Source organism: Pleuronectes platessa, chromosome 2 (genome assembly GCF_947347685.1).
Source record: "Pleuronectes platessa chromosome 2, fPlePla1.1, whole genome shotgun sequence".
Classification (NCBI taxonomy): domain Eukaryota; kingdom Metazoa; phylum Chordata; class Actinopteri; order Pleuronectiformes; family Pleuronectidae; genus Pleuronectes; species Pleuronectes platessa.
Genome location: NC_070627.1, coordinates 21200545 through 21214802, shown reverse-complemented (window position 1 = coordinate 21214802; position 14258 = coordinate 21200545). Strand labels below are relative to the sequence as shown.

The following is a 14258-nucleotide window of genomic DNA, read 5'->3' as shown; positions in this document are numbered from 1 at the left end:
GTCTGAGGTCCAGATGGTGTAGCAGTGGGAGGGCTGATTTGCGGTGCTAGCTGTAGCGCTATAGCAGTCTTAAGTTTTGCGAGCCTTGGCTGGTTGCAGGGAGAGAGTCTACAGCCAGTAACCCCTCTGAGTTACAATGGCAAGTGCACAATTCACAGCCATGCACTCAGCGGCCAGCTTTGCTGTGGTAGCAGGGTAAACTTGCGTATTTCTTTCTGTGGGAGCCGAGCTGTGGGGCTGTTTGACACTTGACTATGAATTATAACAGTGTTGATGTGACTGCTAGCCTTGTGTGTTTTTGCTTCAGCTGTTTTGATGTAGTTATCACAAGTTTTCCTGTTTGTTTCCCCAATGACAGGAAACAAGCTTAACAAGGACCTGAAGAATTATCTGAGCCTGCGCTTCCAGAAGTCCTCGCCTGACCACGAACTGCAGCAGACCATCCGAGACAACCTCTACCGTCACGCCGTGCCTTGTGAGTCCTTGAACTTCTTTCAGCTGGTTCTGTCTTTACCTTTGCTATTTCCTGTTTCGCCTGGGAATCTTATGTTTATGCTCAGGCATCATTGAGTTTTTTTCTTCCAAATCCTGTTGATTGCTTCGTTTATTTGAGATAAACACGTAGACCTTGCAGTAGCCCAGAAGTCTATCACCCTGCTCAGATGTGGTATTAACATCTGTCCTGAGTGATCCAACTGCAAGTGGTCAGTGCTAAGTGCAGATCTGGACGCACCCAAATGCATCCTGACTACGTTCTGAGATCCAGTCCCTCAAGTTTTATTCCAAGGTGGGACGCATGTGGCCACGATCTTTTCACTGTGTGAAAGTAAATGCATCCTGCACATTTAAAGGGCCCCTCCTCAGCTGATGTCTCTGACCCGCAATAAATCAACATTTTTACACTTCTCAGTGTCCATACATGGATTTGTTTCTCGCGATAACATCTACACCGATCACCACATAATGATTAATAACCTTTTCTTAATTGTGCAAATCTATCTTCATAGCAGAGCTGCAAGCGATTCAATCAGTCGCAAAACTTTCTCACCTGAATCCCAAGCTGCTAACAAGTAGCAAGTTAATGTAAACTCATCCAGTTAATATACTTGTATAGTTCGATCAGTTAGAGGAAACATCTTGTGACTCCACAGTGAAGAGGCTCTTAGTATCTCATGGCCGCAGGATCAATAGCACCAGTAATTCTAGACGTTGTGGTTTCATCCTAGTCCCTCACCCTCTATCACTAACTGGTATCTCATCTCAAATGGTATCTCACAATCCAGGAATAGAGGCTTGAGTCTTTGACTCGTTTCCCTCTGACTGCCGTACAGCAAAGATCTGAAGGCACATTTGTTTTCTGATGCTGGATATCTCCCTGTGTAGCTGCTGCTGCTCAAAAACTTAGGTAGACATGTGAAGAGTTTTATACTTCCCTGCTGTGAAAAACAATCCTCGAGGACAGCATCATTGTTAGAGACATTGAAATGTAGCATTAGCACCATGATAACAGAGTGATACATCAGATAAAAGGGCTGGTCCCTCTGTTGGGAAGCAGATAAACACCTACAATGGCTGTAAGATTAGTATCACATGCTGCATGAAATCAACTGCACAGATCACAGTCAGGCTCATTGTTGTTTAACGCTGGAGTAAGAATTTAAGATTGAATTTAGTTCAGTTTATTGTAAGAGTCTGTTAAATATAATGTAGGAATATCCATTAAATTAATAAAGTTACTTATTAATTATCTTTTGATCAAATAAGTGAATAATTGCATCATTTTTGCAGCCACACATTTCATACTTTTTTTTCTATTGCAAATTGAATGGACTACTGTTCCAAATTCATTCTGGAATATTCAGACCTCATCAAAACCTTAAACAACTTTTTTCTTGGTAATTACTTCTCACTTCCACCCTCACAATATATTTTCCAAAGACTTAGCATATTGGATTTTTTTGCAGTTAATTTCGGACTTGAAAGCTTCTCTTATTTCCCCAAACCCATGCTTTTCCCTTAATAGTTCTCATCCGTTGGTTTTTCAATTAGTTTATTCATGGCCCTCTCACGCAAATTACTCTCTGTATTACGGAGGCTTGTTTAAGGGACTTTATCTGCATTACCTCCCGTGCCATATGTCAGCCAGACACTGTTGGAGAATGGGGGTCTGACCATAATGGCCATTTAATCACTGAGTGGTCAAATGCACACCAGTAAAAAGTCCTGGTGTTTTTGCAGTAAACAAAGCATGAAGGCATTCCCTAGGCCATATGTTTTATAGGACTGTAAAGTTTTGTTGTCGTGCACTTGTACAGAAGTGTGAGACTCGTTGGCTCATGAAATGTATAAATCCTTTGCCACATCTTAATTTGTTCCCCTTAAAGGGAGGTTATGTTAAAGTGGGCCCTGTCAATGCATACATATTCTCTAATGCCCTTCACACTCACAGAACAATACAAGACTTAAGACAGCAGTTGTGTTGAAAGCAACAATCTTTTACTCTAAGTGAGATAGATTTGCGTGGACTGCTCTGGCCTGTGATTGTAAGTGTGTGTTCATGTTGACATATGTCCGAGGGCTGTTCAATGTACTGCCCATGTGTAGGTGTAGGTGAAGGTGTGATTAATGCACAGCCAGCAGGTGGAGAAACAGATGGAGAAGTGTGTCTGTGGAAGCTGGAGCCCCTCCCGCCTCTACATGCAGGCAGAAATGGTCACTGCTACCATTTCTGCACACTTTTTGTATCCACATTAGTGCTAGCTCAAAACGAATGAGCTCAGCTACATACTGTGCATCCCCACTAATCTTGACTTTGTCCACACATGCACAAATTGCACTGAAGCTTCAGCGCTCGTCAGATCCTTTTGTTTACCAAAGTCAGACCAAATTTTAATTTCCTAATTAAAAGTGTTTATATTGGATTTGCATTTTAATTTAAGATAATCTTCATTATTTGTCATTTCTGCTACTGATACAACACATGCAACTGTTGTAGTGTTTCAACACAATTATCACTTTAAGTACACAAGAGTACAAACATGCATTGATTTTATTAGTCATCTTGTACGTGTGGCCTGCAGCTTATTATTTGTTTGTGTGTCCTACACTCTTGTGGGAAGATTTTCTTCCACTTTTCTGGAATGGATAATTCCCAGTGCACTACAGTTACTGCCAAGTCATGGTGCTAGCCTAGATACTCATTAGAGGCCATGTGTTGTCTGTAATACGATGCAACATGTTTTTACCTTTCTTTCAATGGGCACCAAGTGGCTTCTCTAATACAAACTCCGGCTTGCTTCACACTTGGGGCCTAAACAACCAATAGGAGTCAGAGTGGAGGCAGTAGGGACACGATCCCTCACTGAGCTTTACACCAATGATCACAGCCAACTGTTTTTGTTTTCCTGTGTACGGCGACAGCCTGTGGCCGGAGGTATAATGTTTTCTTGTTGTCTGTCTCTACCAGTCTTGTGAACACGCTATTGAGGGAATTTCATTCCCAAATTTGGTACAAATACTCAGTTGGAGGCAAAGATGAATAGATTGTAATTTTGTGGTTAAAGGTCAAAAGTCAAGGTCATGGTGACCACACAAAACCGTTTTTACCTCATGAACTCATGAGAGAACACCCCGAGAAAGGTCTTTCAAATTTGACAAAAATGTTCAATTTCACTTTTGGTTGTCAATGTTCAAGGTCATACTAAAACATAAAAACATGTTTTTGGCCTCTCTATCATGATCTCAAGTCCGTCTTGAGGCAATTTCTTCACATTTTGACCAATTGTCATTTGGATTCATTAATTAACTGATGTAGATTTCAAAGTTAATGCCAATTTACCTTGAGTCTGGGGGAAAAGGTATGTAGACGGAAACTGCACTGGTTATTGGAGGCATACTGTCCAACCGCAGGGTGTTGTTTCTAGTTTTGGGGGTTGGCATGCTCTGTGTGGTTACTCTGTGCCACAAATGCACTCCACTATTACAATATGTCTGCAAACCAAAAACCAAGATATGGTTTTCATGTAAAAAGGTAGAAATGACAATAGTTAATTTTGGTAAGTTTAAAAATGACGAAAACATATACATTGTCAGCATGTTAATCAGTAGTTATCAGGATGTATAGCATATATTTAAATGGATTTATAATATAATTATGACAGATGTAACCATTTTATACCTCTTTCAACACTTTTGACCCATTCCTTCAGACAGTTTATTCAGTCTCTCCACTCATGTTCCCATAACCCTGTTAAACAATTTGGAGCCACAGCTCTTCCACCCTCCCCCCATCAGCTGAGGCGTCCGTCAGCTTCCCATGTGGTCAACCCCGTCCGCACGTTCAGCATTCACAATCTCCATTATCCCTCGCCAACCCTCCACCCCCTTTCCCACTCTCATTCCAGAACCCCCCCAAAACTCATGACACCACTGCCTCTCGCTGCTGCTGCTGCTCCCTTTCCCATCTGTATCGTTCTTTTTCTAGTCACATTTTTCCTGCCAGTCACTCAGAGCAGTAGCAGGAAGAAAAAGGCGAACAAGAGGAGGGGGATTTCTGTTTTGTCTATATGCTCTATGAGCTCAGCATTCTGTGCATGTGAGCCCTGAATTGAAAGCTCTGGTCTCTCCTGCATCGAGGCAAGGTGCAGCATTGTCTGCTGTTGTTGTTGTGATGTTGACGACTCGGGCTTCGTTTCCCAAATGAGCGAGGTTTTAGAGGGTTGTGTTCATGTGCACGTGCAAGTGTGTGATGAATCGTGGGGCGGGCAGCAGAGACGATTGGACAACCTGTATATAGGCTAAGAGGACAGCTCAGAGGGAGGTGGGGGCTGAAGCCTCGGGGCTGGAGATGGGGGTGGGGTGGAGTTTGGGTGTGGGAGTGGAAAGGAGGGGGGATGGGTGGAGAGGAGGAAGAGAGAGAGAGAGAGGGGATGGAGGGATGCAAAAACACACACAATCTCCAATCAACGCTGGCTGTGGTTAGCTAGTCAAGCTAACATAAACATATGTGCACATGATGTGAGTTGTGGTTGTGCCATACGTAACTGTGTGGTTTGATATGGGCATGTTCCTGTGTGTGATTGCGTCTAAAGTGTGAAGTGATGGCAGCCTGGTGTGTGTTTGTTGAGGTAACAGATACCATCTACAGATTCAATCCCACTTTGTCACCTCCACAAAAGAAACACCCTCACTTTGAGAATGACTGCGCTGTTCCTGAAAAGCAAAAAGTGGTGAATCAAGAAAGTCGAGACTGTGAAGACTATGTCAGTCAGACACTCTTTGTGTGTGTGTCAACAGTTTGACACGCATTACATTAGGGATGACAAGACATGACTTTGTAATGACAAGTCCTCCCTGTCGGACCAGTTCTACGCCGTATTGCACAAATTACATAGTTTGCTTTGCTCTGTACTAGACTCCACCTCACAACTGATATATGGTCACAGTTGCAAACGAGTTTTGTTTATCAAAACTGTGAATCTAGACTCGAGCCGTTTTCAGACATAAAAGTCCAGAGAATTGGGTCTTGACTTTACCTGCAGTTTGTTTTTCACACATGCACTCCGCAGCAGGAGGTCCTCTTAACAGATGTGTTCACAACAGCAACAAATCCTCTGAATTATTCAGATGAGAGGTGCGGCAGCCGGGTACAGAGGCAGGAAGTGATGTATTTACTCAGCTTTGGAGATCACGTGGTTTTCTTGACGACACAAAGACACAGGTGTTGTCTCTTATCAACACAAGCTCTCTAGACATATTTTTCTGTGTCTTCTACGTGAAGGACACCGCTATTTTATTTTAGTTGTATTTTCATTTTTGCATCTGTCACCTGTTAAAAGCATCAACAACATCACCACTTGCTCAGACTGAATCCCAGGCAGTATTCCCTTCAGTGTTCTCACATTGGATTCTCCCAACTTTATACAAGGGGGCCAGGCGGAGAAAATCATTGAAAGGCAAACTCTAGATAAACGCCGTAGCCTGCAGGTCATGTCTAAAAATGGCTTAAGACTGTTAGACTACTGTTATCAAAGGATTTATTATGGGTTAAACATACCTTAAATTATTACCATCTAAAACAAGTACACAAAAACTATATTTTGCCTTCTTGCAGAGAGTGAGTTGAACCGATGATAACACTTTCACATCAGTGCATTAGAAATGAAGTTGAGGCCAGGAGACATTTAATTTAGCTTAGCCTAAAGGCTGTTAGCAGGGGAAAACAGCTAACCTAGGTCCGTCCAGAATTAAATAAAAGTAAATCTTAAAATTCTGTGTAGCAGATCCTAAAGTTCACTTATTGTTGCATTGTATATTATTTGTTTAAAACTACTATTATTTCTGAATAGAATCAGGCAAGCTGTTTAGTGTTTGTGCTAAGCTAAGCTAATCACCTACTAGCTCAATCTTCACATAAACACTGGCGTCGGCTCTTATCACCAAAAACTCTCTTGATGTGTGTTTTCACTTTTGAACACTTTTTAATGCAGAGATATTTGTTCTGTTTTTGTTTTTTTAAATGATGCATCCATCGCGTGTTAGAAACATCATCAACACTCCGACTTGCTCGAGGTGAATCCTGCAGAGAATCTCCTGCTGTGTTCTCACATTGGCTCTGCTGGACTTTTTGCTGACATTGTACCAGGGGGCCAGGCGGAGAATGTACTGAGAAGCTCTGGCGTGTGCAAATACACCTCCTCCACAGAAATCTCAGAATTTCAGTATATGTCTGAAAGCAGCTTTAGTTCGATTTGTGGGGGCTCCCAGCATGCAGCGGGTAGACCAAACAGATGCTGGGAGGGAAACAATAGGAGTTGAACTGATGCTGGTGGGGAAGTTTCTTTGTAGCTAACACACCATGAGCAGGAGTCAAAGGAAGGTTGTCAAACAGTGTGAATGATTGGAGAAGTCCCCCAGATTCATAGCACCCAACTGCCCCACCCACACACTCTGCCGCATGTATTGTATGCACACACTCAATCACTGACACTGTTGCACACACTTATCGGATGGGGGCATGGAGATAGGAGAGGATGTACTTCTAAATTCGGATGCTTATTTCTTCCTCCTGGTGATATGAGTCTGTTTTGACATATTCAAAATATTCATTTGCAGAAATGGCAGCTCATACTGTGTTTCTAAAATGATTACATTGAAACTAAACACTATTATTATAACTAATGACTATTTGCAACTGATATCATGATACACATGATCAGATTAGATGAAGGTTAATTATATCTGAGCTATAGTTTTTCATCGCAGTATATTGTCCGAAGCTACATGATGTCTCATAAGTCATAAATATAAGGTATGAATATCTTAAGTTATAAATAACTTTATTAATACATATAATATAACTTTCAGTAAAGGCCTAGTTGTGCATTAAGATGCTGACAAACCATGACATTGAGAACTAACAATGGGATGTCACAAAAGACTTATATAGTGCTGTTGTGGCAGTTATTTGTTACAGTAATTACTGTAACAAATAACTACTGTTACTGTTCAAACTAATTACTAAATCATACATCATAAGTATTCTGCAGGACATCCATCAATTACATTGTGGCTTTGAGAAGTTACTGCCAAAGAAGAACTTATGAGGAGGCAACATTTCGTCCAAAGATTTAACAATTAATCTTTTGTTTTTTTGAGCTGCTACTGGAGTCGACTCAACATGGTTCACTGTAACTTTAAATATTTTCCAGCTGTGAGTTGCTCCTTTATTTCTTCCACTCATTGCACTGTGGAACAGTAGAGTCCATCAACACCACACTCACACACCAAGTGGATTTGGTAGGTCTGCTGACATCCTTGGATAGTCTTAACTATTGGAACGCCACTTTAGTTTCTATTTAAGGGTTATCTGAGGTATAGAACAGACCATCACGCGACATTTGACCCACCACCCTTCTATATCTTCTCACTCCCATCCCCCTCTTCTGATCATAGAGCATGCAAATGGCAGGGTAGTGCCAGGTTACCACTTTTACTTAAATTTTTTGTCTTCTTCACACATTTTCCTCTTGAATCTTGTGTGAACACTGAGATTTGCTTCCTTTGAGGCTCTATGCACAACATACTCATTCCTATTTGTTTTACGATCATCTGCTGGAATTGAACCCGTTTTAACTTTTGCACTCATTCTTTTGTGTTGTAATTCACATGGCTCTAGCCTAACTTCTGTCCATGCCCAACCCCGCCCAGCACTTTTCCCAGGCAGTCCCCATCTTCTTCTGCGTTTCCTTTTCAGATTCTTCCCCCGACTTCTGTCCTCTTTACACGTTGGTCAAGGATGACTAGTGTGGAGCTTGTTAAACGTTCAGAACATGGGTTTGTGCGTGATGGGAGAGGAGGAAGAGGAACAATAATATCTGATGGGCTCTGTGAGGACAAGAAAGAATAGGGGTGAACAACCAAGTGAAATAAAGGGAGCGAGGGAGTGAGAGAGGGGGAGGTGGGCGGGTGCAAGTAGAAGCCTGCGAGACTAGAGACAGCGGGGCTCAGTCAGTCAGAGAGAGAGGGAGAGAGAGAGAGAGAGAGGGAGACAGAAGCCTAGCACTGGTGTGTGTGTGTTTATATGAGACGGAGAGCATTATAAGCCAATGTGGATGCTGCTTAGCGTAGCTCCTATTAGCTTAGCATCACAAAGCCAAAGCTGGACAGAGGACAGACGCATGGGAGTAGGAAGGGGAGGGTGAGGAGGAGAAGGAGCTGTGAATCTGCACTGGTTTTCCTTCCACTCATTCACACCTGATTGGATTTTCTTTTCTCCTGATCGACGTGGTTATTGTTCTGTGGACTGTAGGAGAAGGACGGGAAATTCTCCCCCCACCACCACGGGCTCCCTGACTGAGGTATTATGTTTTTGGGATTTTGGGCGTTTGGAAAAGGGAAGCTGAGGGTCGCCGTGATTTAATGGTTGGGGGTTGGGATGGAGAGAGATGGAGAGGCTGGCAGGCAGGCAGGCGGCGAGGATGGCTGAGCATCAGGCGTAAGGCATCAGGAGCAGAGCGGGGAGGACGGAGGCACATTGCTGGCAGTAATGGAGGCTGATGTGTTATGGTCAAAAGGAAGCTGTGTGTCTGTGTGTGTGTGTCTGTATCTGTCTGTCTCAGGTATGCATGCGTCTGTGTGATGTCAGTGCCCCCCTTTGATTCCTCTGTATGTGTGTGCTCAAAGTGCCACTACCCATGTGTGTACGAACAGGATGTGTGTTGCTGGTGGATGGCTGCATTAGGGCTGTGATGTGTTGACATGCTTGATCATATTGGAAGCCATTACCTCCAGCTTCAAACTGCCGTCTGCCTGTTTATCTGTCTGGAGCTTCCAGGATGCTGTAAGGTTAGCAGTCCTACCTTTCTACCCTCCCTTCTTCCTCCTTCTCTCCTTTCTCAATCCATGTCATGTCTGGATGATCCCCCCTCCCTCACCGTCAACACCCCCATTCCGTATCCCTCCATCCCCGCTCCCTCCCCGCCCCTTTTAAATGGATCGTTTTTAAAGCCTTTCTTTTCCATTTATATATGTTAGCTGTAAGGTAGAGAAGCCTTTGGTGCTTTTCAGTTTTTTTCTGGGTGGACTAAAAAGACAAAGGCTGGCTGAGAGTGTGTGCGTGGGGCATTTTCAGGAAGATTTCTGGCTGATTTAGCTTTACACTGCACGACTGGCCCTTCATGTTTTTGTGTTCATTCTAATACCTCTTGCTCCCATACACTCCTTTCTATATGGGGGTTATTTAGAGCTTAAAGCAAAGGCAAAAGATCAGAGCATGACACAGGTCCAGAGAAAGGCCTGTGCTGATCTTATTGTGTTTTGTACATGCGTGTGTTTTAGTGTCTCTCTGTGTGTGTGTGTGTGTGTGTGTGTGTGTGTGTGTGTGTGTGTGTGTGTGTGTGTGTGTGTGTGTGTGTGTGTGTGTGTGTGTGTGTGTGTGTGTGTGTGTGTGTGTGTGTGTGTGTGTGTGTGTTGCCCCCTCATTGGGAGGCTCCTTTAGCCAGCAAGAGTACCCCCCCAACACACAAACACACATATACATCTCAAATCAAAGGCATGTGTAGCCATAACTAATAAAACACCCTCTCCAAAATTCATATCCCTGCCAATGCCACATAGGTAGGACTCCTGACATATCTTTGGGGATGTAAATAATCTGTTAGGATGGTTAATGGGGGACAAAACTAAAAACAAAATAAAATAAAGCAAAGCAAACTAAACATGCGGCCAGGACGTAGTCAGGAATTTAAGGACTGGAAAATGGTTGAATCTGCGGCCTGTGCTTTTGGTTGGATTAACCCTTATTGGGACAGATGGCTCCATCCCCCTGCTGACCGAACATACCCCAGTCAGCTCCTCACACCTCCCTGCCTGCATGTGTGTGTGTGTGTGCGTGTGTGTGTGAGAGTTTCATGCAAAAACATGCACTGGCAGGCTAACACCGGCCAAGATGGTGGCTGGATCTGTTTTGGTTTTGGAATATGACGCCGGTCTTGTGTTTGGGTGCGTGCACATGCGTGCAGTCGCGTGTTTCTTGAAAATTATCCATGAGGACATGCCTCAGTATCTTCTTGGAAAATGTGGACTGCTGGACAGCGTGACATGAGTGCATGTTTATTGTGGAGATTTGGAGAAATGCTTTTGTAATAGCTTCTGCACAACAGTTGGGTGGATGATTGTTGCCAGCTTTTCAAGACAGGGACTATTATCCAGGTTCTCTATGAATCGTCCACCATCTACAGTACATACAATATTTTTTATGTTGTCACTTATCTCAGCAAGATAGACTCTAAAGTAAAGTCAACAAAATGTGGTCAGTTTGAAAAACCATGTCTACCCGATAACACAAGATATGACTGTATGATGCATTTATTTATGTGTGTTACTGCCATTAGTGTCGTATTGTGTTCAGCATCACAATTTATAAATACCTTGCAGACTAGGCTTAGAAATATGGCATGCTTTCATTGTAGGAAATATAGTAGATGGCATATGTGTAATCGGGTTTGACTTGAAAGTGAAATGACTGGACTGTGAAAGACATACTGAAGGCTAATTCAATCCACTACTACGATTGGCTTTAATTTTACACAGTCATCAGATTTCATTTCAAAGCAGCTTGATTCACTGGATGGGGCAATTTATTCTGCAGTTAATGCAAGCAAGACTAAGGGAAAGCATTTTGTGGCTGTATATTGAGGCACCTATCTTTATCAGAGAGGAAGCCAGAGCTGTTAGCGCACATATCACACTGGGCCACTGCTTAAACCCTTCGCTTGACTCTTTTGCGTGAGACGTGCTCAGACTAAGGACAGCAGAGGAGTTATATTCCAGACTTATGCTAATGCTGAATAAACCAGACTGTCTCCTGACGTCTTTGAGCAAAGCACACATAACTGTTTAGCTCTAAGGGCTTTCTAGCAAAGGTAAAGGATTGCTTGATTCCATGTTGCTGCCATTAAGTTAAGTTTACGCATCAAAGTCTGCTTATGGGAGTAAACTATACTGCACATGCTAAATAAAATAGCTTTGGCCTTTTGTGGCTTCAGAGGGAGATGTGTTAATTTTGAAAAATCAAAACCATGTTAGGTGACCAGACCTCTGTTGTCTCTGCTTGAGATGAGCGAGCAGGCTGCATCAGCTTAACAAACAACTGTCGTGTTTGAACATTTGGCACTAGAGTTTCAACATGGACACTTCAGTTGCTAGGTTTTAACAAGAGAGAAGAATGAGTAGATTCAAAAAATGATATCCCTTGTTTTGCATCATTGACTTTGCTTCTGTATACCCAATGTGACTCTAATCTTATGAATGTAATCATAGATTGTTGTACAAGTGTAGATAAAGGCATCAATATTGTCTATGGATGATGACACATATTCATAAATACTTTCATCGTTATATTTTATGTATTCTTGTTTCTTGCCTTTTTTCTGATACAAAACATTTGTATCTCGTTTCAATGCAGAAAATGTATTAGAGAATCATCATTATCCTTCCCATCTGGTTCATGAGAACACAAATCATTTTAATATGTGAGGCAGCCTAGAAGTATGAGGCTTTATTTGATGTACTTTTAAATGATATGACATCATCAGCGTCTGAGTGGCAACAATTGAGTTTGGGCTCTGGCAGGACTTGAGAAAAGCCACAGTTGTCCTCCAGTCAAACCCAAAAGAAGGGACGGTTGTGCCACTGCCTGGCCACACAGGCAGTTGTCACATCTGCCAAAACACAAATGATCAGATCAGAGGAGGGGTGGACGAGCATGTGGTATTAACTTTCTTAATATTATTTGTAGGAAAGGAAGAGTGGATGAATAGTGGCTTAAAGATTAAGAGAAGGAAGTCGCTAGTGTTTTAAAGATTTAAAGAAGTGGAATAAATGAGAGGAGCAGCTAAAGACGGAATAAATAAAGCTCGAAATTAAAGCAAAGAGTGAAGTGGAGGAGTCATAGGAGCAGAAAGTAGTGATGGAGGGGAGGGCAGGAGAATCTCTTGTTCTATATCCAAAGCTTCACGCTCATGATAATTGTAGTCAAGCTTTGTAAATATTAGATTATCTGATCTTGGACATGTATGTAACTGCACACAATGTTTTGTCAGTGATGCATGTGTTTCATCCGATTAACAAAAAACTAAAAATATTCTTAAACCCCTGTCAGGTTGTGAGTGCTGCCATTGTTTCCATGTCAACATCAAACTGCTTAAAGTGCACTCTTTCAAATAACTACCATCCTGAATGACCCGAATGCCTAAATACAAGCTGAATAAGAATAGCCGAGGATATTAATAGAACAATTATGATAATGATTCATTGCCAAACATATTTATGATGGCCTACTTTTCACTCTTGACAATGACTATGAACAATATGGTGAAACACGTCATCTTCATGTGTTATTTTCATCCCTGCAATTTTGAATCGTCCAAAAAATAAACCCACAGAGCTCTCAACTAAAGGTGTTCTTGCACCTTACTCTGCATTTTGTTTCTCTGAACCCACTGACTTTTGAAGACAATTTTTTAACTAGGTCATACTGAAGACTGTATATCTGTTGGTGTAGTGTGGGCTTACTCTGAAGGCTTGTCAAATAATGAGTTGTGTGATCACAATATACATAGTTATGACACTATTTATAACCTATGGAAACAGTGCTTCAGGCACCTCCTAAATATCACTAAGAAAGGTGTGTTTTCTCTAGAGCCTGACTAACCTGTTTGGTCAGTAACCCCAAATGCCCTTGTTATTTCAACTGATGCAGTTATTTCATCAACGACATAATGATATGTGGGAATGTCGGGGGGTAGATTAGCATTTATTTCAGTCAGTTTCAGGCAACGAGTGAATTCAACTTATCCCTTAACCAACACAGTGAAACAAAGCACTCTCCGCCCTCACCTTCCAGGTGTTGTTTGTGTTATTTTAACATTTTAGCTAAGCTCACCCCCCTCCAACCCTCAGGGCCTCATCCAAACTGCACAGGCCAATAGGTGCATCTGTGTGTCTGTTTTTTCTCTATGTAAATAATGACAAGAATTCTGTTTCAAGTGGAGCCGCCTTTTCAGCGATACGAACGTCGGACTATGTTTTCACCTCAGTCTTCAGGAATTTCTGTTGGTCTTTTTTTTAAAGAATTCACAAAGGATTAAACTAATTTGGACTGCTCTAATCAAGATATCTTTGAATTATTTGTTCCAAGAGGAAATGTGCATACGGTTATGGAACCTCTGCTGTAATTTTGCTGCTGCAGTTCGTCTTTGTGGAACCAACTTCACAGTTTGAACAGTGAAGGATATTTGGATTCATCTACGTGGATCTGTCTGATTTGGTTGCACCAGAACATAGACATGTTCACTTTTCTTTCTCTCAACCTTTGTGGGTGTTTCGGATGCCGAAAAAAGAGAAGAAAACCTGGTGCAAATATGAACGAGGCAATTAGTTCTGGGTCGCTTACATCTTTAAACATCAAGAAAACTATACGATTGGAGCGAGACGATGCCACGTTTGTGAAAGATGCCAAGCTGCACGTCCACACCGGATCTAATGAAGATGACGAACAAGAACCCAGTTCAGCTTCCAGTGAAGAGCCCAAAGATGTCCAAGGAGTCAAGCCCAACATTGTCCTTGTGGAAGAGATTAAATGTAGGTCACAGCTGAAATACAAGGGCAGGCCTGGGGGATATGTGGGCTTAGGGTGCTCTACTGCTCTGGGGGGACGCAAGAGTAGGAAATAAACAGATTTTTCACTCATGGTTATT

General features: G+C 42.3%; 1 protein-coding gene across 1 annotated transcript in view; it reads left to right on the top strand.

Moving 5' to 3' along the window:
- Positions 1-14258, top strand: part of magi1b (membrane associated guanylate kinase, WW and PDZ domain containing 1b) — a 130167-nt gene that overhangs the window by 61172 nt on the left and 54737 nt on the right. Inside the window, exon 2 of the mRNA XM_053435537.1 lies at positions 359-475. Coding sequence (XP_053291512.1) covers positions 359-475 — 117 coding nt within the window. The remainder of the gene's footprint in view (positions 1-358; positions 476-14258) is intronic.